Below are 27,896 nucleotides of genomic sequence, written 5' to 3'. Positions count from 1 at the left end.
AAAAGAAAATCGTATTTAAAAAAAAAATCCGCCCGAATACTATGCGAAACTCCCGGAACGACCGACGAACCGACTGCGGTTCGTGTAATTATTAAATCGGCGATAACGACACTTTCGTTTAACAGTAGTGAATGCAGTTGCGGCGATCTTTAACAAAAAAAAATATATAATTTAATTTTAGAGATGCTACAAATAATTAAAAAAATTTTCTATTACTATAATTAACAGTTAATTTACGCGTTACATCAATTTTTTAAGATAGGAATTTTAATAATTTCGTCGTTATCTTTTTGTAAATCTAATCTTCTCGTACGTTTCCCAATAGTAGCCAGCACTTATCGCCCAGATTAAATTGACGATTGTAAGTGATATGCAAATAAAGATTGCGGACGCTGGGAAACACGGTGTTCTTTAATTATCCAGAATTAACAAATAGTTCGGGGCTTTGATCGCCCCTGAGTCCGGTCACGGTTACGCCCACCCCGATTACCTCGTTACCTGATAAACTGTAACACTTACGACAACATCTGGCGCAATCGTGTGAACGTTGATCGGTTGGGGTGCGCACCGTAAAGCGTGCATCCCTCCGACGATTCAAGAGATTTCCAAAACCGGCGTCGTCTACATAAAATGTCGCGTTATTCGTTTCGTGAATTTACCACCGAGTCCCTGCGATGTACTCGCGCGACAACAATAATGTCACCTACGACGCGCACCGGAAAGAGATCGTATTTCATACCGATTCCGGCCGAAAAAAAAAATATATATATATCGGACACACCCTTCGTTTAGCACCTGGGTATCATATCGCTCGCAGCAGATGCCGCAGCGAAATTCACGATTATCGGTATTAATTGGTCGCCAGGAATGCCCACTGTTATATGTGGAAAATGTATACGGGAGATTGTTTCCGTCAGCGTGGGAACCGTCAAGGCTGCGATAAAGTATTAAAGGCAAACTGCATCGACCCGATAATACAGTGGTAAAAAAAAAAGAAAAAAAATAATAATTTCTGTTACTAGAAAAATAAGAGAAGCTCGAGAGAAACGAGAAATCCATTATTTTTGTTATATCAAATATAGCATATCAAATCTTTATATTTTCGTAGCAAATAGTTTTCCACGTCGGTTGACTTTCAAAATATTTTCGAATTTGTTAAAAAGAATACCTGGGTATCTTAGAAAGCGTCAGCTGTTCGGGTACCGTCCCTTTAAAATTTAAAGATCCCATAAAGCCTATTATTCCTCACTTCTGGTTCGAACCGAACTTCTTTCACGATCGTGCGGAGGGTGAGATGCAGAAAGTGTCATTTATTTTGCGGAAATTTAGGGGAAAATGCCTTCGGGAACTTGTTATAGAAGTAACAAGTATCTATTGTAGCGATTGAGCACTGCGTAAGGTACCTTGTCCGTAAACGATGAATGTGTGTCGTGAAAAAAAAAATCCGTTTTAACGGTAATCATTTTTACATACGACGGTATTTTTAATTATCAAAAGTAAAATACTTGTAAAATCGGCAGCTTAGTCATTAAAAGATAAATTGTAAGGCGTTTAAGTTACTACTTTGTCGTAGTATTTTCACAGTTACAGTTGCACAATTGGTGAATTAATGATTATTACACGGGCCATTAACTCGCAATCGATGTGAGAACAATGCGGGTGCGTGATAAACGCCGCTTGCGTCCGATCTCGGTTCGATCTCTTTCTTCCACAGGCCGACTAGACTAAAATCAATAAATCTCAAGGGTTTACAGGGCACGCGTGCCAGAAGGACCAGCCACGCGCTCGTGGCTTCTCTTCTTTCCCAGAAGTAATTTGTGTTGCCAACCGACGCGGCTCGCCTCGCAGCGCTTCTGAAGCCCCGGTGATTTTTATTAATACGGGAAGCGTGCACGCTCGTCACCTTCGAAAAGAGCTCAAAGTGAAAAAAAGATTGCAAAATTGCTACGTATCAGTGGTTTTTCTTTTTTATTTTAAGAGAGTAAGAAAGAAAAAAAATCACGTTTAAAAATAGCACGGAAATTTCATTTGCGACAACCATACGGAAAACCCGGATTGCGAGAAAACTTTCGTACCGTAGACGCGTTTCGATTGTTCAAAATTGGCCCGGGGGGTTTCCACGTTTTTTAAAATGCATTTTTTTCCGTTGCACGAGAACAGACACCTGTCACGTTTCAGTTGTTGTCACGCGGAGCGTGCAGTTTCGGTTTCGAGCAATTGCGTCGGACAAGTCAATCCGCCTCGTCTCGCGAGCAAAGATAAAAGAGGAAGAAAAAGGGCCGAGGAACAGATACACCAACCGGAGGTTCAGGAGTTGCTAAGGCTCCTTTCTTTACCCTCGGTCTTCGTCTCTACCTCCTCTTCTCTCTTTCTCTCTCTCTCTCTCTTTCTCGTCCTCAAAAAGTTACGGAGGCCACGAGACGTCTTGAAAGTATGAGGGCGCAGATGGGATTGTGTTTAATGAAGTTTGGCCCGAGTTGCACCTGCCACTTTCGAGGCATCTCGGACCAACGGCCGTTACACCGCCTCGAGCACCCGTCAAGGAATTGGCGGGAATCGCGTTCCCAGGAGTCTGAGTCTTCTATCTGACAACAACTACTTCGAGTTTCCCTTTTTTCCGCTCGGGGCCTATCGTTAAAGTGTACGCGCACTACAATTGCACCGCGATCGTGACAGAGATTCACGCGCCCGTCAACAGCCACGTTGCTTTTTCAATCTCGGTCGGAAAAAAACTCTTTGCCGTGTAGGCCAAGCGACATCGCGGACCACGTTTAACAACGACGACAGTTCTTGGAAAATTATACTCTTCGAAATTTACTTAATTAAAAAAAAAACGAGGAAATTAATCGAAAAATTTTATCTCTGTAATCTGGAACTGAATATTTCGTAATTAATGTCGATAGAAGCTGTAAAACTGCTCGGATCAAATTACTTTCTGCCCACACGACAAGATGGTTCCTCGTTGGATCAACCCACAGTTTTTTCCTCACTTGAAGAGACGTGTCTTTCCTGTTCCTGCTTCGAACGTGGAAATACGAGAACTTAGTTACGCTAAAATGATGAGAAAAACAAGGATCTTTCGTGACAGCGATTTAATTATTTCTGACATCTGGCACGCATTGAAACGTTGAATTTGGAAATAATTATTATTAAATTTATTTTCCTTTAATTTTTAAAAATTAATAAATAATTATAATTGTAAAAGTATGAAAATAGATTGTAAATTATTCTATTATTACGTTCTACTGTTTCGTTCGCAAACACCAAAGATCCTTTTCGAATCTCCTTTCGTTCATTTTGTAACACGCGCGTTCTAATTTTTAAAAATAACAACATTCCATGAGATTTAGAATGCGCCGACCGCCGTGAGAAACGCGTCCTACTTTTATTTGCGATTTAATTATCGTTAACATCTGGCCACCCTGCCTGTGCTTCCCGGCAGGATTTCCTTCTTCCATTTACGAATTTCTACTCGTCGTCAATCTGTCTTTCAAAATGACTAGTCAAAACCTCATAAAAATACGTATAATACAACGGTTACGTATTTTGCAGAACGAATAAAAAATCTAATAAAAAAAATAAAATAAAATAAAAACAAATATTACAACGTTAAATTAAAGTAATAATAAAGTATTTTTTTCTTTTCGTGAATCGATTGGTGCGTGCGTACGGCGAAAAATGTACGTAAGGACTTTCGGAAATCGTCGCAAGAAGCAACGCACGCAGAATCCACATTAGGTTCTTTAAATATTCACGGATCTCCTCTCGCCGAGTGGAACAGCTGTTCCACCCTCTCCGGGCAACTCGGCCGTCTTTTACCGGCATTCAGGCTATCTGAGCGAACTATCGTGTGGAGGTGGAGGCTTCGAAAGGCCGACGGTAAATGTACAATATGTAGGTACGAGCAGCTGGATCGACGGAGATTCGTAAAGCTCACCGTCACGCCTTCCTCCCGCATTGTTCAGAATCTCGGCTGTACGTTTTTGCTTTCTCTCTATACGCTCCACCACAAATAAGACCCAACTTCCCGCCGGTACCCTGCGATATCTCTCCGAGCTAAATAAGACTCGTAAAAACCCGCGCGATTATCATACACGCTCGGGACACAATGGAGAACACTTGCACCGAAGCGTTTCGGCGCCAGCATCTCTCCGGCAAGAGTCATTTAATTGGGTAACTTCTTTACAAAAAAAAAAAAAAAAAGATTATCTTAAAAAGAAGGATACTCTACGGAGTGGCAATTCGATTCTTTGCTGCCCGACCTAAAGTGATATCTAACGTTTTCGGTATCTTGTTGCTCAAGGTGTAAAATTCTTAAATTGTAAAAATTCTTTTATCGTTAATGCTTTGGTGAGGCTTAAAAGTATTCGGAAACGGCGCTCTTTAACATAGTCCCATCTTCGTATGCATCCAGTCACGGCGCACTGCTCGCGACGTGGCTGGAATTTCAAAATTTCCAGAGCATCTGCAGCCCGGCGGCAGCTGTTTGCGCACATCCCATTCACCGGTACGGTGTGACAAACACGACAACATATAGGCGCCATCTCGTTTTCGTTAAAAACGCTAAATTCCTTAATTTTCGCGGATAACCGTATTAAAATAAAGAGAAAAAAAAAAGAATTTAAAGCAATAGTTTTCTTTTTTTTTTTTTTTTCAAGAGATGCGATTCAGCGGCGTTAGAGAATTGTAAAAGTAACCACGCGACTACTTCCGTTTGTCTTCGCATCTCTTAACGCTAATAGAAGATATGTAAATTTACAATAAAGTTTTGCGTTCACCCGGAGAAATTTTTTGGACAGTTAACACGCGGCTAGCAACAATCACGACTAACAGCTGAGCGAGCGGCGGTCGACACGCGTTGCGCTTCCGTTAATTTCGCCACCGAGCGAAAACCACGCGAGACGCATCGGTGATTCCACCGAGTTCTTCGGCGGGGGCACGAGCAGAATTTGCAAAGAGAGAAAGGGAGATAGGTTCGTCCTTTTATATTTGGCGCATATGCTGCCAGGTGCTCGCGCCGATGACCAAAGGGTAGAGTTTTGAGTTTTCTTACCTTATTCTTCGCCACTTCTGCGCTTATTTCGCGTTCGATCTTTCTTTCACCGTGAAGACGTCAGCTGCGGACGATCCTTTCATCCAACATTTTCCTCCGCTACGAGATGCCTGTAAATCATAATAAAACGTGGCGTTAGTACAAGAATATAAGTACAAGATCGTAAGAAAAAATGTTATTCTAGTAATTCTAAATTAGTTTAAAAAAAAACGAGTTTCTTGAGTTAGAATATAAAGAAAAAGAAAAAAAAAAAAAAATCAGCGACGCGCTCAACGTAACCGAAATTTCGAAAAATCGTGACCGCGCCGCCGACCATTAGGCCGATCATAAGACCGTGAAAAAATGATCGAGCCGGTAATTGTCTTCGGTGCGAGTTGAAGTGGCATTAGCTACATCCTGGCGTGGGACCCCTGCAGATCGGTTTCTCCCTAATTTTCGACGATGTCCCGAGTCACGGTGTACCCGGGGTCCCCGCGTGTTCCGGTCTGCTTGAAGAGGACCGGAAGCGAGAGACCGGTGGGGAGCGCGGGGACTCGAAACACGAAATCCCCCATGGATATTGACGTTCCCGTGTTTAAACGAGGAGGAAGTCGGCATTTCCTCCAGAGATCCAACGGCCGCGCCGAAACGAGAGCGAAACGATTTACGCTTCGTAGGACAATCGAAATTTACATATTAATATGCTGTATCTGCGCCGCAAAGAAATACGCTGGACAAGCGCTTCTCGAACATTCAAGTCGCGTGCGTTTACGGTTACAAGATCTCTGTGCCGATGGATGCTGCGTCGACGATCTTGCGAATATTTATCTGCACCGTGTCGCGGTGGGGGCTGATCGCTGAACGATGATTAGGAACAATAATACCGGTTATTTCCCGAAAGTATCGCGAGAAAAAAAAAATTCCGAGACGCAATCACGAGCCGTAGTCACGGGCGCTGGCTCGTGGTGGTCACGGCGTTCACCTGTCCACGATCGAGCGTGCGAGAAGAGCGCGCGATGCCGCGTGCACATGCACACACGTCTACTGTGTAATATACGTTACGCCATAATGCGCCCTTTTCTCTAACGGTCAAATTTACCCCTGTCGTTGGTCGTGATACAGCTAGCAGTGACTTGGCCGACCTGCGTTACCGTCCACCTGACTTCGCGCGAGGTACACACTTGCAATCGCGCGATTCGAATCTCATGACGGGGTCACGCTTATTCGCATATCGCGCACGCAACGTTTCATTAACTTAATAATGGAACACTTAATTTAATATATTTATATCTAAAATTATTCGACAGCCATTACTCTTGGGCATAAAAAAAAAAAAAAAAAAAAAAAATGCGTCGAGTGAAAAAGCGACTTTAAACGAACATTTTCCTTCGACGTCTTCGATGAATTTAAAAGAGCGCGGTAAGCAAAGTATCTTATCGCAATAGAAGGCATGAATGCGTCATCTGTAGTTCACGGTGCCGGCCACGTTTTTCCGGGCTGAATAATTAGAACGACCTTTGTCGGGGAAAGATTTCAAAGGAACTGTGACGCCCGAGGGTCAAAGGTGAAATGATTATTCTCATTCTTTACGTTTCAAACGTTTCTCGCGCGACAGGGACCCGCATCGACTGCACAATGCTCGATATTCATGAAAAATGTATAAAATGGGTAAAAAGATCATGCATGGCGCAGCGATTACGACGTTGCGCGCCGTAGGCGAAATAACGTGGAGTTTTCGCGATGAAAGGCTACGGTATATCGGTCCCAAGATAATGCGCCCTTTGCATCGTTAATCGGAAAACCGCATGGCATGCACGATTGCAGTTAAGGCGTCCCGTTCATAAGTCACGTCCACCAAAACTTCTCTGCGCTCTCTCGAGAAAGAGCGATCGCGGGTAGCTCGAAGGGCGATTCTCTGCCTGGGACTTGCCTCCACTTGGTCTCTCCCTCTCGTTCTCCGGCTGCTCCACCTGCTCGGGCGACCGTTTTTTCTTCTTGCTGCGGAACGCCTGACTTGCCGCAAAAATGCTCAGGGCAATCGGTGCCCACGACAATCGGACGAGCTGCCCTGCAGTTTCATTGGTGCGCGCGCTTACAGGATCAAAATCATCTATTCTTCCATAAACTTTTCTCGAGGAATATCGCTCAGCTTCTAAACCTCGCCTTCAATCGGAATTGAATAGAAGGACGAACCTTTTGAACCGGCCTGGCGGACAGAGCCGAGCTCGCTTTAACATTTTATCAAAGCTACGACGCTTTGATAAAAGAAATGTATTTCAAAAAATAATATTAATTTAAAAAATTGTCTTTAAACGATTGTCAGCTTAACTAAGAATGAAAAAATGATTCTACGACAACGAAACTATCCTCGTGCGTTCTCACGATTGATAAGAGAAAAAGCTCGCCTCGAATCCCATGACGACGCGCTTGAGTTCCGATCGTGATCATTCTATGAGTCCTGGTACTTAAAAAAAAAGGGCGAAAGTGCGCCTCGTGATGCGCGTGCGATCTTCCCCACCAGAAATCGCTTAGCATAAACCGTTGAACCGAGTTCAAACGCGAGGATGTGGTGGCGAGGGTACGCGTCGAGTGCGCGCGCGCGCCCCGGTGGAGGAAAAGGACGAAAGGGTGCAGTCCTGGGTGCAACGAGGACGTCGCTACAGAAAATACGCGCCATATTTCATGCGCAACACACGAGGCGCGCCAATCGGATTTGAATTGAGGCTACTGGTGGAAGGGAACACCGGATCCTCGTGGGTTCGTTCAAACGGATACGAAGCTGGCCGGCTTTCGCCAGAGCCAGTCTGACCGTGGAACGGCGAGGATTGAGGGATCGATCGGTTCTGGACGCTCGACATCGCGCGAGCCCGCGAGCAGCCGTTCGACGAGAAAAACCTCACAGAAAAGTCGCAGGAAACGGCAAAATTCGCGCGGCCGAGAATCCGCCTGTACTCCCGGAGCACCCTGGACCGAGACGCCGCGGGCGGGCTCGACACCCCGCAGCATCAGCACCGCCGAAACGAAGAAGCGCCGAAAGGAGTTTGGGGCATACCCCGGAAATCGCTCAACGAATAGCCCCGGTGGCACAAGAGGTTCCCGAGATGCTAGCAGCCTCGATTTGTCACGAGATCCACTACACGGTGCTGCCCAGTACGACGATGACCTCGCGAGTCCCACGGTGCCTCTTCGGCCGAGCAAACTCGCGGGAGACCATAGAGATGCTCCAGGAGGCGCTGGACGCGGAGAGGAGCAAGTTCGCCAGGAGATGGGGAGTAGATCCTCGCTCCGAGAACAAGGAGAATAATTACCAGAGGCGGAACAGCGAGAAGAGCGACCGGTCACCCGGCAAAAAGCGGAGTAATCCGTATTCAAGGCAGACCAGCATTCACGGTGAGCAGCATTTTGTCTGTTTTTTTTTTTTTTCTTTTTTTCTTTTTTCTTTTTCCTCGCGAAATACGTAATGCAACGCCGCGAATTTTTTTTATACGATAGCTTGGCGACAATTCGGACTACGCGAACGCATCGCATGCTCACGGAATATGTATCGAGGGTATAATTCACGCGGCACGTTCGGCAAGTTTCTCCTGGACGGACAACGCGCGAAAACCTCGCGGAATGCACGCGAAAGTGGGTCGGCGGCTTTGCCGCCTTCTTGGGTTTAACCGGGCATGGCTCTAAAAATATCTCTTACACATAATTCAATATGGCACGTCGCTATGAGATTCACCGAGGTGAGAATTATATAACGATACGTACGACGAATATTCCTAAACCGGCTCGCGAGCGTTGTTAAGGAGACGTCTTTCGGACGGCCGAGTCCGACGTTCAAATCGGACCTTCTTTAGCTAATGAACCGCGGGTCTAGCCTGCTGAATGACGTGGAAACGAGATCGCGAATCCGTCGCCTGTGGCGTCGCAGAAAGGCTTTTTGGCGGGAAAGCCGCGGGGAAGAAAGGGAAGCCTAGCGCGCAGACTCGACCTGGTCGCGTGGCTTCGACCTGTTTTCTTATTCTAAGCCCGCCGCCTCTTCCGCCTTTTCTTCTCCTCTCTCCTCTACAGCCATCCTTTGCCAGAATACTCCCGGCTACCCGTCTTACGCTCTCCTTTGACCAACCCCGTCAGGCTGTCTTCTTACGGCAGAAGCACGCGTCGCAAACGAGTCGCAAACCCGTTGCGGCGATAATCCAAGTGATCTAAATTCTGAAGGATTTATGCCTATTCTCTCTTAAAACTGATTTACAAAATACGCGCTACAAAATAAAAAATATTTGTCGAATAAAATATTCAATAAATTGCAAAATTCTTAACACATAAATGGCTTTGTTAAAAAAATTTAATCCATGAGAAATTTAATATTTTTCATGCAATTTGGTAATAATGGAAGAAACGTACCGGTTTCTACGGAGCTAAGTATATCTAGGAAAAAGAAATAAAATAAAATAAAATACTTGCGTTATCTCTTCGAGATAACGCGAACACGTGTGATACTCGATCGAGAGAAGGGATCGGTTAACGCAGGCTACAGTTAGGGAAGAATCGAAAATGAGATCACTCCTATGAGTCACGAGTCTAAGGCAAACGACTTAAACCTGTAGGACGTCATGAGTCATCGAAGGGCCTCAATTTCCAAGGAGTAAAAGAGAATCGCGATTGCATTCCTTGGATTTCTCAAGCATGACGCATTGCGCCTTTCTCTCCTTATCGCATGAATTCCTGTGCGTACTGGACATTTGATTTTTCTCGACCAAGACGCAAGATGTGCATGTCTTTGTCCACGTAGACAGTAGTCTCGAACGAATTTAAAGCCGACATGAGCCTCGAAAAATGAATATTAATTTCTCGACGAGCGAGCAGGTTGATTATGATCTTCTTTTTTCAATATTACATAGGAATTCACAGCGGCTCGCAAATTAAAGAAAATAATTCCTGCGTTGAAACGCGCGATAATCTTGCCGAGGAGGGTAAGCTCATGGTTTTCCAACCTCGGGCCGAGATCCTCTACCTATTTGCACTGATAATCCCCCCCTTCGCGCGGTGACTTCTTGAGCTGGAACACAGCGAGACCCTCGAAAACTCAACAGAGCGGGACGGCGTAGCCAGCTCTTTTTCCACTGACACCTGTTGGCCCTTGCTAAGGGCCCATGACGACTGGAACGTCTTTTCCCACGATTAAATCAGACTCGCGAACACGCGATACCACGCCGCGCGGGACCTTACGAAGGTCGCGCACCACCTGCTGCGACAAGTTGCACTTGATGCAAATATAACGACTAAATACTAATTCGCACTTCTCCCGCACGTATCTACCATCTTTGAAAAATTAATTAAATCAACGACGTTAGACGAAACGCGCCTTTACCGTCATACACCCGCATTCACGTTCTTTCAATTTACTTACAAAATTAATTACGGAGAAACGCAAGTCTTTAATTATATTTTGCAATTGTCCCGAGGTTTAAACATAATTAAGATCTGGATTAGGAAACAAAAAAAAAGTTTCTATCGTTAACGATTAACTGAAGAAAAGTAGCGTAACGGTAAAGATTGTATAATAAAATCTAAGGATGATCGCGGCATTATTTCGTTGTGAAATAGAAAACTCTCGATAATCTCGATTTCGAAATCGACAAAGAGCTCCTTCGGTCGCGATTGAAGGTAAACTTCGTGATCCGTTTGTGTGGTTTCGAAGTAAAATTGAAAACGGCTTATAAAGCGTAGGATTCAAACAAAATCCTTCGGCCTAAGGGCGAGAAACGCGCCAGGAAGACCGCGAACAAAAGAAAATTTCCAGGACGGAATCACGTTCGAGGCATATGGACAGGTAAGCGTCGAGCGTTTCTTCGGCGCATCTAGGATCTACTTCGCGGCACGTTGAGGCGTGGAAACAGATGTTGACAAGCGAAATCGTGAATCGAAGGAAAAAGGAGAGAGAGAAAGAGGAAGGACTCGGTTTCGCGCGCCATATGGCGGACCGTTGCCAAAAAGAGAGAAGCGCGGCGGAAGGATCGTGTCCTCGACATATGGCCGTTGTGTGGATTTTTTCAACCTTTTTCCCACCAATTTATTGACGCGAAACGCCGCGTTTTGTTTGCGATGTCGATTCGCGAATGCTAATATTCCCGCGTGTACACTCGAAACTTTGTAGACGCGAGAAAGACCGGGATTCCGTTCCGAAACGTTAAGTAAAAAATCAACCACGATCGTCGGGCTTAACCGAAGTAACTGCCGTGTAGTCGTAAGTTGCAGGGCCAAACGAGTAAAATTGAACTGCCGGCAAGCCAAGTCGCATTACGCGAGTGATTAGTTAGTTTCGCGTGCCTTCTTCTCTTCGGCGAGACAAAAGGTACGAATGCGATTTTTATGCCTTTGCATTTTCGTCGGAGAGAAAAGAGCAGATTTCCAAACCGGTGCCGTTAACATTAAGTCGCACCTGTCAAGTGGTCGGTCAAAAAAAGGAGAGAAAAGCAGAAAGAAACGAGGGTAGGCCTCTCAGGTGGCTACCTGATCGAACTAGGGTGCTCTCTAAGACGCAGTCTTTGTTGTGGAGATTTCGTACCTCTCTCCCGCACGAGGTTCCTACGCAGGTTACGCTGCGTCGTCGTGACGTAAATGACTCTGCCGAGCCAGGAAATTTTGTTAATTATTACGAAACGAAGGAAATATATTAAAAAAAAGAAACTCTTGGCGTATTTCGTGACGCCGACGTGTCCCCAGAATGCGTGATAAATGAGCTTCATTAATTTTGCTTACTTATATAATAAAACAAATATTCGTGTTGCTGCAATTTTTTACAACGCTCATGAAATATGTATTTAATTATAACCGTTGAATCTTTTGTTACAGACTATTGGCGCGCCCGAAAAATATGCGACGTGAACAAGAAGCCACTAACCATCGCGATGGACGCGTCGAAGCAAAACGTGGAATCGAAACCAACGAAGACAACCGCCACGTCAACGGCGATAACGAAAACCACGCAGAAGACGACGTCGAACTGATACCCGGCGCATATTCCAACCCCGCGCGGTTTCCTCTCGTTTCGTTTGCGGTGACGAAAAACCCGCCCACGCTAAGTTAAGACTTTAAACCGAGCGACAAAATATCAACTCTTAAGATAGTTGGTTTAAAATTACTTAAAAAAAAAAATTAATATATTTTTGCATTTAGCGGATTATTATTTAAATGTTATTTAATATTATTTTGGACGGCAAAGAACTGCACGAGAGAATTACCGGCGCGGGCGACGAAATGTAAACGGAGTGTATTAAGCGCGGGGCTTCGACGATCGCTTGTGAAAATGGAACTGCGCTACGGAAATTTGTATATTTATTATCCGGCCTATTCGAGTATTATAATTATATTATCGGTTACAATTATTGAAATAATTCTCTGTAGAATTAATTGCAATGGACGTGTTAATTAATTTTTGTAAATAATTCGCCAAGTGATTTACGGAGGTTTGGATGGACTTTGCTTTCGTGAAAAATCGCATTCGCCAAAACGGCGGACCATCAATTCAGAGCGATTTACCGGCGTGACTTTTAACGAGTTCTTCGCAATAAAATGAAATCAATACGACGGTCCATCGAGAGAAACGGTTGGCTCCACGGCGAAGTCGACGATGCAGCGCCTCCAAAGACTAACTGATTACAAATTATCAATTCGCAACTCCGCATTCTCGCCTGATGAGAAATAGGGGAACGTCCTATGTACATGTCGTTTTAGAATTAAGAGAGAAGGTTCTCTAGTCATCTAGTCACTTAAGCTAGTAATAAACTATTGTGCTTTCATTCCTATGTATATTGTTTTATTATTTCTTTACCTTCGCAATTATATTTTAGAAATATTATATTATAAAATAAATATTTTATAATTTATATAATTTTTAATTGATATAATAATTTTGCAGATAAGTTTTCTTTAATTTATAACGACACGCGAAATTAAATATTAATTCTAAATAGAGATTCTAAAGTAAATTGAAATAACCAGTTGTACCTCTGTAACGTTACAGTACTATTAGTCCATACTGCTATTACCTTAAGTCTTCTAAATTAATAACACGTTACGCAGACGTTAAAAGGCGACCGGCATTATCCGATACTCCATCGACACGTTTTAAGGTAATTGACACGTGGAGGAGAATCGAAATCGTCGGAAATTAGACAGCTGAGGAACACGAATCGTGCTTTGTAACGAACATTTTGTTACATCCACCTGGACGCGTGCCATGGTGGTCTCCGTGAGCGCATGGGGGTAAACCTATAGGGTGGTATAAAAACTGTTGCAACGCTACACATGGCAACCAACTCCTCACAAAATATTTTAAGAATAAATCTATATAATAAAATTTATATACGGCATATAAACTCGTGACGGCATATTGTAGTTAAATAAAATTAAAGAAATTTAAATACTTATAAGAATAAATTTATGCCAGCTTCCAGATAAAATATACCTACGTGGAATAAATCTCTAGCAAATATTTATTAGTCTTCGATTTTTATAAAATAGATTTATGAGGAAAAACGATGCAATTGGGAAACGTATAACTTAACGATGGCAATGCACAGCGATATTTTTAATGTCACCCCGTGTAGGTGGGTAGCTGACTTATCTGTACGTCGAAACGAGCATGGGGGTGACTCGGCATGGTCGCTATACGGTTAATTATAATACACGATGCACCGCAGGGTCTTCTATCTATGGGGGAACTCGGCGAGAAGGAAGCAGCTGGTTCATAGTTTTAATGGCTGTCATCCTAGCTGGTCATTTCGATAATGGTAACTAATACGCTCCTCGAGCACCGAGCCGTACCTGCGTTTAATCGAATATCGATGAGGCGTTATTTCACAAATGAATTTTCGACCGTTACACATCGAACAAATGTGTAGTCTTCACCGTGCGATTAACAGCAGACCGCTCAAATTTGTGAGTTACGTTTTAAATAATTTTTTCATACGCATAATACTCGGAAAACTTTCTTACGCATCAATTTATTTTTAAAAGCCATTCGCGCGCGTGTTTTTAATACCGCATTAATGAATAATATTGAATCATATATCATGCGATGCAAAATTGTTAATAATTTATTGCTGCGTTAAATTTTGTGCTAAATGACAGATCGATTTTCGTAGATTTCAAGCCGTTCGTACTGTGTAATTTAAAACCTCCCTTCCCGAACGGCGTACCCAGGTGTGTTGCTGAATGTACACTTAATGGGTATCTATCGCCAATACACGTGTAATGTGCCCCATCGCACGTTTAATTGATTGAATTAGTCATGGAACCAGTTCAGATCGAGACACCTGATCGATATTGACGAATTGCTCGCGATAGCGACTGAGTGATCCATCAAATAGATTTTTTTTTTTTTATCGTACCAAACCATCCATCATTTTTTTTAGACTTACACTTTCGTAATTTGTTTTGATAATGAAACGAATAATTCACTATTGACAAAGTATATAAATGAGAGATTTTAATTGAAAATACATCGCGATATTTCTTTTACGTTCGGAATGTAAAAATCAATTAAATATTCCGAAAATGCCGAGTCTCAGTTTAAAATAAAAAAAATTTAACTAAAAAAAAAAAAAAAAGAAAAAAAGAATTGTACTTTCTCATCCATCTTGAAATGTCGTCTCTGCCACAATATGAGCATCGCGTGATAAATTGCTAATGATCGCTTGCATTACTCGAGCGAGTATAGTAATGTGATTTTTTTGCAAGCGGTGTCTGCAGTATCGGTGCTCGAAACTTTAACGGTTTATTCGCATTGAGAAACTTTAACTGTCGTCCGAACAAACGGTGGGCAAAAAAAGGCGCGTCGGCAACGGCGATAAATTGCGATCTCTACGGTGGGTCGGGGTGGCTCTAAATGAGAGGGGTAAACGTCCGATTGAGGATCGCCAAATGATGCCCACAATGGCCAAAACGAACTTGCCCAGTAGCATTTTGCCTTCTAACGGCAGCACGCGTCCATCTTCCCCTCCCGCGTGTGTCTACTGTATATTAACTAATGCCCTATAAACACGCGTCCGGGTGAGGATCCAGCAGACCGCTCTAATTAAAGGACATTCATATTGAGAGACCCGCTTTGTCAACCCTTTTACTCCCGGCTTTCGTGAAAACTGGTTCGAGTGTCCGTTCGAGTGGCCCAGCCCGTCACACGAACATTTGCACGTTTCTTTTTTTTTTTTTTCTTTTTTGGCATATAAATTAATCATAAAAAAAATTTTAATAACAATTTTTTAACTTCTTCTCCTTTTTAGTTTAATAATCTTTTTAGTTTATCTTTAACAAAGAATATAAATGTAATAAATTTATTGATACAAAATCGAATCTTAAAAGCAAAATGCAAATAAACTCCACGATGCGGACGATCAAATGTGATAAAAATATGGTCTCTGTCATCGACGGATCACGGTTACACAAAGTAAGCGTATCCGCAGCGTGCGGTTCCAACAGGGATGTCTCACGGAGACTTCTCCGATTCACTCGACCGGTGGACCAAGACGTACCGCAAAAACTAACCACATCGGACTGTTCAGGGTTACAAATTTACCGATTGTGAAACAGAGTCCTTCGACCTGTCTCTCACGGATCCTTGTGAGAATCGTCGCGAACTCGATCGCAATGACTTGCCCGTTTGACTGAACGGGTTCGAAGGAAAAATAAAAATTAAATAACAGACTAGGCCGCGTTGATTGGCGATAACGCGCGGTTATCGCCAAACGATTATACAATAAATACGAGTCGCGTGAAAACTGAGAGAAGTCTAATGCGCAAATAATAGACGGCTAAACGATGCGAGGAAGGACTGCGCTGGCAGGATGCCTCGCCTAGATCCTGTCCGGAGGATCCTTCGGAGCGTGAAATCACTTCCAGCATGGAATATAAAGAGCGAAAAAACGAATGTCCGTTTGTGTTTCGGGCGTTCCGTACCACCGCCTCCGCATCGAGATCGTCGCGCGCCTGCTGGGCATCTTTCTTTCGTGCGTCGTAGGCTTCGATCGCTTTCTCCGACACTCGAAGGGATCGCCATTAGCAGCAGTTAAGAGCACGGAATTGGATACGGCTACGAGCACATTAACCGAGCAATGTGGCCAGAAATATATCTTTTTATCAGTTTCAACTAGTCAACTTAAAGCTCCACTAAAACCGACGAGCGTTTGAATTCCAACTGCATATACGCGATGCACAAAAAGGCCCGCTGAATTAAATTTTAATTCAGAGTTATTCATCAAAAATCTAAGTTTGATTTTAATCTCAATTTTCAATTCAGACTTTTTCGTTAAAAACACATTATTCTTTAACGCTGATTAAATAAATTTGTGTCGGCTATTGTCTACCTTCGAATGTGTGAGTAAATAAAAAAAATACTATATATGTATAGTATATACGTAAAATTTAAAATACATTAAAAATGTCGGCAGCGGAAATTGCACGAGTTGCAAGTTGAATTCCAAGGCTGTCTCGGAGCGAGGATGATTGCCTAATGAAAATTGACGGCGGGTGTCGGTTTTCGTTTCGGATGTATCTTTGATTATCCGTCGAAAGTGCGGTGTATCGAGATAACGGCGGGCCAGCAGGACGGGACGAAGGGAGCGACACGTTTTAAAGTTATCGCACAAAAATCGTCACCACCAAAGAAAGAAAAGAAACGGTTGAAAATTTGTTGCCAAACAGGTTAATGTACTTTTATGACTCGCGCGACGCGCGGTAATGTCGCATCCGGTTTACTGGCGACTTGGAGGAAAAAAAAAAAAAAAAAGAAAGAGAGAGAAAGAGTGTTACGAGAGCGCTCTTTGTGTGTAACGCGGGACCAGGCGGACACACTTGAAACTTGAAGTTGACACAATCCTTTAAATTTCAAGAGTTCGGCAATCTCTGGCGCGTGCATTTCCAGAATCTCAATACTCAGCTCCAAGATAAATTTGTTCCTCAAGGCCAATTTTGAAAGACTTTTTCCTTAATTACTTAAAAAATAAAAGTCTGCTAGTCCTGTTCTGCGATTGCAGGCTACACGGGACATCACGTCGACGTACTCGAGCCCTTTAAATCGCGCATTTCCAAGCATCGCGCATACCGCCTGCGACTCGGTAAATGAGACTTTCCCCCCTTTTTCCGGAAATAGACTTCCTTTCCCGGCCGAGTCTCCCTTGCCGTTCGATGCACCCCAATGTTTCTCTTTGCCCAGGCATCCTCCCGCAGCCATACGTTCGTACCCGCGTGATTCTATAAATAAAATCGACGGCTCCGCGATGCGAAAGCGTGCATAAGGTCCACAACGCGGTATGCCCCGCTTATAAATAGACCGCGTATAAACGGTTGGTTTATCGCGGCGGTATGCATTTCGATGCACGAGTCCCTTTAAAAAGTGGAAGCGGAGCACCGCGTACCGTTCCGCACCTCTCGGAACGCGCGAAGCCGGCATCAGTCGGCGCGATATACTTGCGAGGAACGGTCATCTCGTAATTTTCTAATACCCTGACATCGCAACCGATTCGTATAATTCTCTCGGTCGTGATTCCCTTGGTCTCTCAGTTCACGATCCAATATATAATTCTACCACGAGCAAGGTGAGTTAAAGTCGCATAAACTAACGGTCATTTAGAATATTTTTCACCGAATTAACTTTTTTTTCTTCTTTAAGAATTACCTGATATTTAAATCCATTCCTCGTTATAATATTGTAGAATTTTCAAATATTTTATCGAGCTTAATTTATTAATTTTCTCCAGTTAGACGAAACCGTGCAGGTTTTTTTTTTCTTTTTTTTTTGTGACGCAGTGCTAATCCACGAAGAAGGGCGGTCGATTTAAACTTTAATCAGCGCGTCGGCGGTCTTAATATCTTGATGCGATACGCGTACCGCATCCTGATGGGACAAGCATATGCCTGTTCGGCCTGCTCCCTACACACACACGTACACGTCCGGCCGATATTGCGAAAACTACACGAGGCAATCGCGTGATATCGCAGGGATCCGTTAAGCGTGCAACAATGAGCGTCGCGGCGTGTCCACGCGAAATAAATTCGTGGAAGCGTAACCGAGGAGTAATGAAACGTATCGCACAGAACGTGCGATTCTGCGGTCGCCCTCGCGTCCGGTAATTCGTAATAACAGGAGACGAGAGATAGATCGAAGGGAACGGATGCGAGGCCTGAAGGGGAAGGGCCCTGCACGTGACTAGTGTTACATACGGGATTTAACAGTGTAACGTTACGTCGGGCCTTTCCTGCGCGTCTCAGTTTCGTGGCGCGGATCTTAGATTTCTGGCGGGAGGAAAAAGGTGATTGTGCCGGGGGTTTTAAATTCCGAGCCAGATTGAATGCGGCCGCAAGCCTTCCTCGTCTCGCGTCGCCTCCTCGAGGACAGCCCGACAGCGTCCGCGTCATCGACAACGAGAACAATATATACTCTCGTGCTCGCGTGACGCCTTGTAATAATCGCGGAGGGCATTCGCGCAGCCGGAAATTGCACTAAGAAGCGTAAGACGGGGGAGAACTCACGGCTCCATTTCCAGATCGGACGGTATTTTTAATTATCAACAAGCATCTTAGCAAATCAGCTATTGCACTTTCCCTCATTTATTTATTTTAAGCGGGGCTTATCTTAAAAATATTTCTCCCGGTACAAATTGCGGTATTTATTTAGCAAAGCAAAATAATAAGAGATCGGTATGATAATTAATAAAGATGCGAAGAAAAAGAAACGCGGCTCGTATCGCGTTATCTTGACCCAGGATCGGATCATACCCTCCGACTATAAATGCGAATTCCCTGAACTATATGTACTCGAGTAATTACGAACAATTAAAATTTATATGCCTCGGTATACGCATGGCGCGGTGCTCGCCGTGATTATCCTCGGGGTGGGAACGAGTAATAATTATCCTCCTGCCCGATGATGTTTTATGCGTACGGAGATAGAAATGAAATGAAAAGTACCAAGGGAAGAAACGAAGAGGTAATTTTTTTTTACATTCAACATTTTCAATTATTATTCCCTTTTCTTTTTAATTGCTATCGATTTTTATCTCGAGCTAGCATGTTAACAATCGTGACGTGATTCGCGAGAGAGAAAAAAAAGTCATCGACGTCTGCACGAATCTTTCGTGTTCCAGACAGCGCAAGAGTAAATATTTGGGAATACGAACGAGGATGTGTCGAAAGTGCTAAGTGCTGCGCTCGTGCCTTATGTGTCTGTAAAATTCATGCCACGGATGCACGCGACGTTTTCGTCTCACCCCAATATTATTCCTCTTAAATATTTTACTTCGCGATCGTCCTATCGCCAAATAAAGTTTTTATACGCGTTATTTATATTACGAATAAAAATTGTAGCATGAATAACGAAAGCAATTCTTTTTAAAGAATTTTTTTCTAATAATTTTATGAACGAAAAATGATATTAAACACGAGTTTAATTAATGTACATACGTACCAAATAGAGAGACGCGGCCGAAAATAAGAGACCCTCGGCAAGACAAAAGAAAGCGAAATTCTCACTCTCGGCGCATTAAAGTAACAAAAGAATTGTCGTCTAATCTCTTTAAAACGTGGGACGCGCCACTAACCTGCCGCAAATGAATGCACGTTACGCGAACGCGAGATAAACTGCCGAACGATAATTCCACGACCTACGTAAGTCTATTTTCGCCTAGCGGCGCAAAATTCACGGGGGCGGATAAAATCGTAGGTGATTGTCTTGATGCCGAAAAAAGAACCAACGGTCTTGAATAAACCCGCTAGAGAACACGATCTCATAAATTATGTTTGAATGGCACAGAACCTGTTTCTTTACTATATATTATTTTTTTTTTTTTTTTTTTTTTTTTAATGTCACGGTTTACGAATCCCAGAGATAAATTTAAGAACTGCATAATCGAAAAAAAATAACCAAATGAGAAAGGATATACCTCGAAAGGTGCTTCACGCGATACGCAGATTACACCGCTCGATAGAATGCAGATCGCAATTACATTGCGCGCTGTAACGTTAATTATTAAAGGAGCTCCCGGGATAATTAACTGGCTGATAACGATCGTCGACATTATATAGAGAGCGTTGAGGAAATCATCGTAATCTTACGGTAATTTTTAGCTCGCATTCTTACGTGGGATACGCGCGTCGCGGGGTAAAGAACTCTTTAACAACGTTTGTTTACGGAGTACCGTTTCCATTCTAATTTCGCGGACGATGCGCGGTTTTTATTTCCCTTCGTTAATCTTTTTATTTGCTCGCACGAGAGTCTCTGTTAAGTGATTTACTTTTTTCGAGCGCCCCGAGATTTCTTCTATACCCCGCGATCTCGCACACCCGCACATTGCAGGCTGCGGCTTATGCCGAGGACAGATTGGACACACGTGAGGTCGCTTCGACTTTCCTCGCGCAGCTTTCCCTGGAAATGTCGCGGCCGCCAGATGAAAACATCCGACAGGAAGTACACCCGATGGATCGCAGAGAGAGCTGCTTTTTTTTATACCTATTTAAACCGCAGTCGGGCGGCACGGAGGGTGACAGCTTTAAATTTAAACCAGCCCTAAACGTCGACGGTTAAACGCCCTTTGATCCAAGAAGTTTCTCAAAGTTTTTCCTTTTTTTAATCTCACAATTAATGTACAACGAAAGGTTTTATTTATTCATTCGCTTATTAATTTTTCTGCATTTATAGAAAAAAAAACTTTTTGGAATTTACAAGAAATTAGAACGTTGGCCTTTCTTCCGACACTTAAAAAATGATTTCTTTTCAGTAAGATATCAAACGCTTGACTCACTTCCTACACCCAGTGCCAGCCTGTCCCCTTTTCTCGCGCGCGAGTCTCTTCCTCGTCGAACGGAGCGTGACCGGGGTGATTTCTCTCCGCGAAAAGAATACATTTCAAGGTCCGTGGATTCATGCAGGAAGCGACAGTTGGCGCGAAAGATTTTAGCATATGTCGGGCCCGTGGAAAGCAACACGTGCATCATCATCGTCGCCGCGCAGAAATTGAATGAATATGCATTCCATTCATAAGAATCGCTCGGGGTTCGTTGGCTGCCGAATAAGGAAAGCACAGCTGACTCCCCCGTCCTCGAAATCGAGCCGCGTGATTTCGGATGCAAATTGCAAAGACTCCGGATGCGTGACCGAAGGAGAGCGATTAGAAATCGCCTAAGAACCGAACGAAGGGGGACTCCGAAGACCTTCGGATGTAAATCGCATAAAAAATATCAACAATTATTATCGAGAGCGCGATGCAAATACAGTCACGTGCTATCGAGCAAATCTGAAACGTATTAGCGACAAGTTAATAACGCTGATACTCGAGTGCCGGTGGCAGGCAATTTTTACGAGCCGCGATAAGAAACGAAGTCAAGAACGCGCGTAAGGTGAAGTGGTTTTTGATAACATTATTAGCTTTATCGACTCTAATATTATGCACATTTTATTTCTTTCCTGAATTGCAGCAACACTTTTATTAAGCGAGAAGCGAGATAAATTTTATTTACAAAATTTAATTCTTGTTCCGAGCACGTTATAATAATTACGAGTTATTAATATGTCGAGGGAAAACAAAAAAAAAGTTGTCGAGAGGTTCATAAACAGCGTATTATTCTTAGTCACGTACTTATTCGAACGTTAATATTTGTTGAGCTACGTTACCAATACTCATGCCAGCCACGTACAGAGCTAAATTATACATGCGAATAAATTTGACGGCACCGAAGACATCAAACAGAATTTCTTTTTAAAAACGTAACAAAGCGTTCTAAAATTATCGACGTCTAATAGAATAAAAAAAGAAGGTAAAAAAAAAAAAAAAAAATAGAAAAAAAAAAGCTGGTAAAAATTTATTCTAACGTCGTCCCAGTTTAATTTGTGTGTCGACGCGCGCCGTTACGGGCGCATTGTGCGGAAATATTTTACAAAAATCCGCGCTTAATTCGCGAAACAAATGAGTCTGCCATGCCGCGTTTCGGGTCACGCGAAGCTCCGCTACGTCAGCTTAGCTTTATATCTCAAACGGCATCGGGGAATCTTTTCTCGTGGCGAGAGATGCAAATGACTTTGTTCGTCGCGAGGGGACCAGAAGTCTTCGGGGCCCGTCCGTTTGCCCGGTAACTCGAGCGGAATAATTACTGGGCATAGGCACACCATTCGAAACCTCTCTACTTTTTTATACGACTCCTTGGACAGGGGGTGAGCGAATTTACCCGAGGGAATCCTCTTTCACACAGGTGTCGAGGCGCAGAACGAAGGAACCGCATTATACGCGCGGCTGCCCAAGTCGGATTTTTTCGAATCTCGTTCAATGATTCCTATTCCTATCTCTCTCTCGCATTCCAATCTTGTTCTACCGCGCCGATATAATATTTCGTATAAGAATAAGGTTTAAAAAAAAACAGGAGCGTTTTTTGCATTTATGCAATGTATAACGATAACGTGCCGTAATTATTTTGCAACAACCAATAACGATGACTCATCGATAGTAAATATTATTGTATTACTTCATCCTGGTGGAGATGGTCGCGTGCATTCCATTTACGCAATCGAAGGCGCGTTTAGTAAGGTTATCACGTAGACGCTCGAAAGTGTCGCAAGGAAATGAGAAACAATAAGCGCATCGTCGTGCAGCAGGCGCGCACGTCACCGTATTTTGCGCAGTTGCTCAAGATTAGCGACCAAGTCAAGTCGAATAGTTAACGGTCCCGTCGATTTCGGCCGAGCGAACTCGGTATTTTTTTTTTTTTACTCGACTCTACGTTAAAGCATAGGATTTTTTTATACGTGACTCTTTCCTCGGGCATATCGGGAGGAAGAAGGACGAGTCCGGCGAACCACTGACAGTTAAAGTCGCGGCTACTAAAAAAAGAAGAGGCGAACCTCAGGCGGACAGACGTCGATTACCGGTAATTTCACGGCGGATATTTTTGCTCGTGGCGAAAAATCGTGAGTCTCTTGGCCACGAAACGAGACAATCGCGTCGCGCCCTCAGAACGATCGGTACGCTTCGTCGATTGACAGCGAGAGGAAAAACCCTTGTTGACGGGTCGAGGATGAAGTCAAGAAGCGAATCGAACGCGAGGTGATATCGGGACGAAAAACGTCCCGACGTTCTCAGGTGCGGGCTTCTTCGGGAGAAAAACTTACGCGTGATTTAGTTGCTCGTGTTTCCCCGACGGTGATCACGATGCGGAACACCGGCTTCGAAACGGTACGAAACGACGGTTACTTGCGGGCCGTTAAAGAGGTCGTAGGAAGCGCCGTGCCCAAGGGAGGAGAACATTTTTGTTTAATTTAATACGCGGACGCGAACATATGCACGCTATATCGCATTAATTTCTTATATTACATCGGCTTAATTTATTATTTCGTTTCGATCGTAATCGCGGATAGGCTGCGAAAAGATTACGACGAGAGTTTTTCTCGACCGCGCGCCTTATCGCGGCAACCTGCTCTCCAGCTGGATGCAATAAATCACAAATAATCTTCTCGTCACGTTGATCGAATTCTACGAGTTACTATATGACTCGGAAAAGTGCGACCTTGAGCAATCTCGAGATAGCGATAACGTCGCAACGATACTAATTAGAGCGCTATCGTTATAACATCGCACCAATTATCGGACGCGCATCGTTAATCAAGTCTCGGACAGTTCCGCGAAAGGAGACATTAGTCCAGAGCGGAAATGCGCGGCCGAGGGTGACGCGATCATCGAGCTTCTCAAAGTATAATATATCTTCTCGTTAATTCTCGCCCTTCGCCCTCTCGCCCCACCGTCGCAAGCGCTAACCGCGTTAATAAATATCTAACGTAAGATTTGTGGAACGTCCGGCGATGCCTTCTCGCTGCGAGAGCGTCGTTCGTCGCTTCACTCACCCCCCAAGTATTCGACCGATATAAATTCCCATCGCAGAATGAATCATCGGGCAATAAACCCCGCGGTTAACGGTACACTCGCGCATGCGTTCCGTTTTGCACTGTCGTCCGTCGTATTCGTCCGTCCAAGGCCTAAGCGAATCTAGGCTAGTCAGCTGCAACCGAGATGCATCGCCGACTAGCCTCTTACCTTAGTTGCTCGCCGAGTTTCTCAGAGAGACAGTCTTGCTCCGCGATTCGCGACCGCGAGCCTCGCGAGAAAGTGTTACCCATTTAGGATATTTTGATATCGTCGTCGCGAGGTGAGTTAATGAGATACGTAACGTCAATTTTTGTACGGGATGCAGAATTTTTTTTTTTTTGATTATTTAATCGAGCAGTTTTTGGTTTCATCGATAACATAATTTTACAAAATTGTTGTTCCACTGAGTGCCAAGCTTTCCAGCGAGTTAAAAAGACAGATATTATATCGTAACGTTGATAGCAAGATGTACGGTAGGGTGTTACCGTGCACCGACCCTCAAACCCTTGTAAGGTTCGTATGCGCGCGCACAAAACCACCACCCGGTCGGGGTTCCACACCCCCGTCAGGAACGTTATCGATCCGATGTCGCCGGATGAAACAACGGCTGTCCGAGGCCTACGTTAAGTCGAAAGACGAGACGCACGTGCGGAGACGAGATAAATAAGCGCGTGTAATTACGAAGTGCAACAAAACCGATCTCAATTGAGTGCGCTCGCCCGTGAAATTAATACGAGATACCGTAATTAAGCCGATACCTTATCACCGACTTCGCAGGCGTATCTGAGCCGACGCTCCGAGGAAGTGAGTAGACGTACGTACAAACGTCAAATTCGTATCTGGACGTGGCCGCGAGAATTCCCGTTCTTTCCCCAATTCCGCATACCTCTTCTTCCGTTTTTTTTTTTCTTTCTTTTTTTTTTTTTTGGACCGATAAACGACTTCCCGACGTTACTTCGAGGCCTGACGTAACTTAGCCGCAGGATCGGCAGATTAGCGCGACGTGCGGGGAATGGGAATAAAAATGTGGGAGGGGTAATTTGCAAACCGCGACGAAGTTACACCGGAAGTGTTAACCGCAGTTGTCTGTCGCGCGTGGAATATTTAATTTCCTTGTCGCCTGCTAATTCCCCGCTCTAATATATATATATATATTTTTTTTTTTTTTTTCTAAACGTACGCGATTGGATAAAATATTTGCGTGTCTCTCGATGGATTCCCATGTAACGCTCGACAATGTAACAATCGAAAATGCAATTCGATACGTGGAGAATAGCTGAACGATTAAGTGGGTCAGTGAAAGGCGTGCAACTTCGTAAGCCCGCACTGCCTGTTTGATAGGCCACCAACGTATAAGTGGAATGTATACGAAAGGGGAGTTCTTTGGAGAAAAAAAAAGAAAAAAAACAAGACTTTCGATTCAGAAAGTGCCAGGTGATCTTATAAAAACGCAACAGTGATTTTCCTACAGTCACTTCTCGCGGGTTTGCAAAAAATATCGCACGTAAATTGAAATTCAGATAAGTAATTTCGCGCTTTATAGAAGACGCGCGAGGTATCACTTGAAACGAGTATTTCCAGTACCGGTACTTAAATTCGAGCAAGCACACGATGCTCCAGATAAATCGCCGTTGCCAGCATCAGACGACCAAATAAACGACGCTCGCGATTTATGCCGGCGATAAATCCGCGATAATTGGATCGCAAAAAATGCGCGGAGATTCGAGGAAAAAAAAAAAAGTATATATTTCGCTCTCAAGCGATTGCAATTTTTGAAGTAACGCGGTGATGTATTACGCCGATTCGGATAATCATTAGCCCTGCATGACGCCACTCGAGTGATTTCAACAATGCCCGCTCGTTCCTCTCGGTCTCTTTTCACCGTCACCTCGCACCTCGATTCGTGTCTCACAATCAGCATCCATTTATCTCGCCGATCGGTCGAAATGCGCCGGGCAAAGGGAGCACGTGACGCCCGAGTGCGTTAACCCGACCAAGATGCCACTGTGTCGTTTCCAACCCACGTCCACATGCAAACGCACTCGGTCGTATTACCTGACCCACCGTACGTTACAGTAATTACGCGAATAACGTAGATTTCATTCGCTAGTGCCCTCGGCACCGAAGACGGCGACTCAAACCAGTTTTGCGCTAACGAACGTGCGTATAATATAAAGCGCGGCGGCTCGATCATTAAGAGTGCACGGGCATAAAAAAAAAAACAAAAAAAATTATTCTTATCTCCGACTACGATGTAACTTCGGGAATCTATATTCGGTCTTTATTGACTCTAAAAGACATTCGTACGATTATTAAAAACGCGTGCCTGTTTGAAGCGAAACCTGCGAGGATTATTCTTAATACGGTGTAAACGTAAATTGGGATATCAGCGCACATTTTTGGGCGTATTATGCACGGTGGAGTACATTTGTATAATGCCGTGAACCTTTGATCGCCGCGCGAGTAATAAACGAGAAATTTTCAGGCGGTTCGCCCCGCGTTCACAAAAAAAAAAAAGATATAAAAAAACTTTCGTAAACCACGTCCATGCGAGGTTTAAAGTATCTCGAGTTCACCCTGCTCGAGCAAGTAGACGTAAAGTATCACAACGCGCGCATTGTCTCGCGACACAAGCGTCCGTAAAATATCAAATGCCCAAACATCGATATCGAAAGACGTTCGGAGGTGGCAAGGAAAATATAACAATGGTGTTTGCAATCGACTGCGCGCTGAAAGTGCATACCGATATGTTCACGGCATATTAGTACAATTCTTCTCTTTCTCGCTAAGTCTCGGCGCGTATCAACTTGTTTGTAGAACGTCATACGTGTGACTCGTCTCGCATCGATTACGACGGCTGATACCGGGTACTGTTACGCTCTTTAAGAAGAATTTTCCTAGTAGCTCGTAGTAGATTACTTTACCCCGAAGGATGTTATTAATCGTTCATCGTCATTTCTCGCACGAGTGTTCGACGGCGGTTAGTTGAAGCGATCGACTAATCAAACAGAAGTGTGAAACCGAATACAGAAAATGGATATAAAAAATTAATTTCGCTAAGAATTTAATTTTTCCTAACGTGAAAACTTTTTTAGCGATGGAAGGAACGACTGACAGCCTGCGGAACGGTCGATTTCGTCACGTGCGTAGGAGACTGTTTCAAGACGACGGTGATAACGACGACCAGCAGAAATTTGAGAACTCTGAGAATCGTTTTTCAGAAGAAATGCGGCTACAATTGGAACAAGTGAGAGGCAAACATTTCTTTTTAATAAGTAAACTAGAAGAAACCACGCGCGCGCTACGCTCGCCCTATTTTTTAAAAGACCCTAATTACAATTAAATTACAAAAAAAAAATGATGCGACTTACCAAACTGAGCTTCAGCGGAGTAGTAGAGTTCTGCCGGTGACTGTAACATAAAGAAGAAAACATTAATGTAGACATGCCAGTTAATTCATAAGTTTAACAAAAAAAAAAGTAAAAGTTTTTTTTTTTTTTTAATTTAATTCAAAAAATTGATATTTACCTAAAAGTTGCTCCGCCGATGCAGGATGCCCATCCCGGGCCTGCTCCTCCTCTCAGATGGGACGTGTCGAGTCATCCTTCCGCGAAAGGGTCACTCGCGAACACCCCGACCGAGATTTTACTATCGCGAAAATTACTGATTACTTTCGCGCGTTCCATATTCGACACTCGCGATTAAAAGAAAGTCGTATTTCAAAAAAAATCCGCCCGAATACTATGCGAAACATCCGGAACGACCGACGAACCGACTGCGATTCGTATGATTATTAAATCGGCGATAACGACACTTTCGTTGAGCAGTAGTGAATGCAGCTACGGCGATCTGTAACAAAAAAAATATATAATTTAATAAACGGTAATAGGGATTCGACCGGTCTGCCCAATTCGACCGCTGATTAATTTTTCTCGCGATCACGTAATCACATCTCTCGATAATTTTGCGCA

At 43.7% G+C, this 27,896-nt stretch overlaps 1 protein-coding gene and 1 long non-coding RNA gene across 2 annotated transcripts; one reads left to right on the top strand and one right to left on the bottom strand.

Annotated features, from left to right (window-relative positions):
• Nucleotides 1-2: 2 nt before the first annotated feature.
• On the bottom strand, nt 3-27,608 carry LOC139108984 (uncharacterized). The gene is made up of 4 exons (XR_011546759.1): nt 27,454-27,608; nt 27,297-27,336; nt 5,054-5,163; nt 3-147 (listed from the first exon to the last, which is right to left on the bottom strand). It is a non-coding gene; the product is annotated as an uncharacterized lncRNA (long non-coding RNA).
• On the top strand, nt 7,823-12,828 carry LOC139108862 (uncharacterized). The gene is made up of 2 exons (XM_070667487.1): nt 7,823-8,422; nt 11,876-12,828. The coding sequence occupies exons 1-2, from the start codon at nt 8,134-8,136 to the stop codon at nt 12,028-12,030; spliced, it is 444 nt and encodes a 147-aa protein (XP_070523588.1). The 5' UTR covers nt 7,823-8,133; the 3' UTR covers nt 12,031-12,828.
• Nucleotides 27,609-27,896: the final 288 nt, after the last annotated feature.

Source organism: Cardiocondyla obscurior, linkage group LG16 (genome assembly GCF_019399895.1).
Source record: "Cardiocondyla obscurior isolate alpha-2009 linkage group LG16, Cobs3.1, whole genome shotgun sequence".
In the NCBI taxonomy this organism is placed as follows: domain Eukaryota; kingdom Metazoa; phylum Arthropoda; class Insecta; order Hymenoptera; family Formicidae; genus Cardiocondyla; species Cardiocondyla obscurior.
This window is presented reverse-complemented; position numbering and strand designations above follow the sequence as displayed.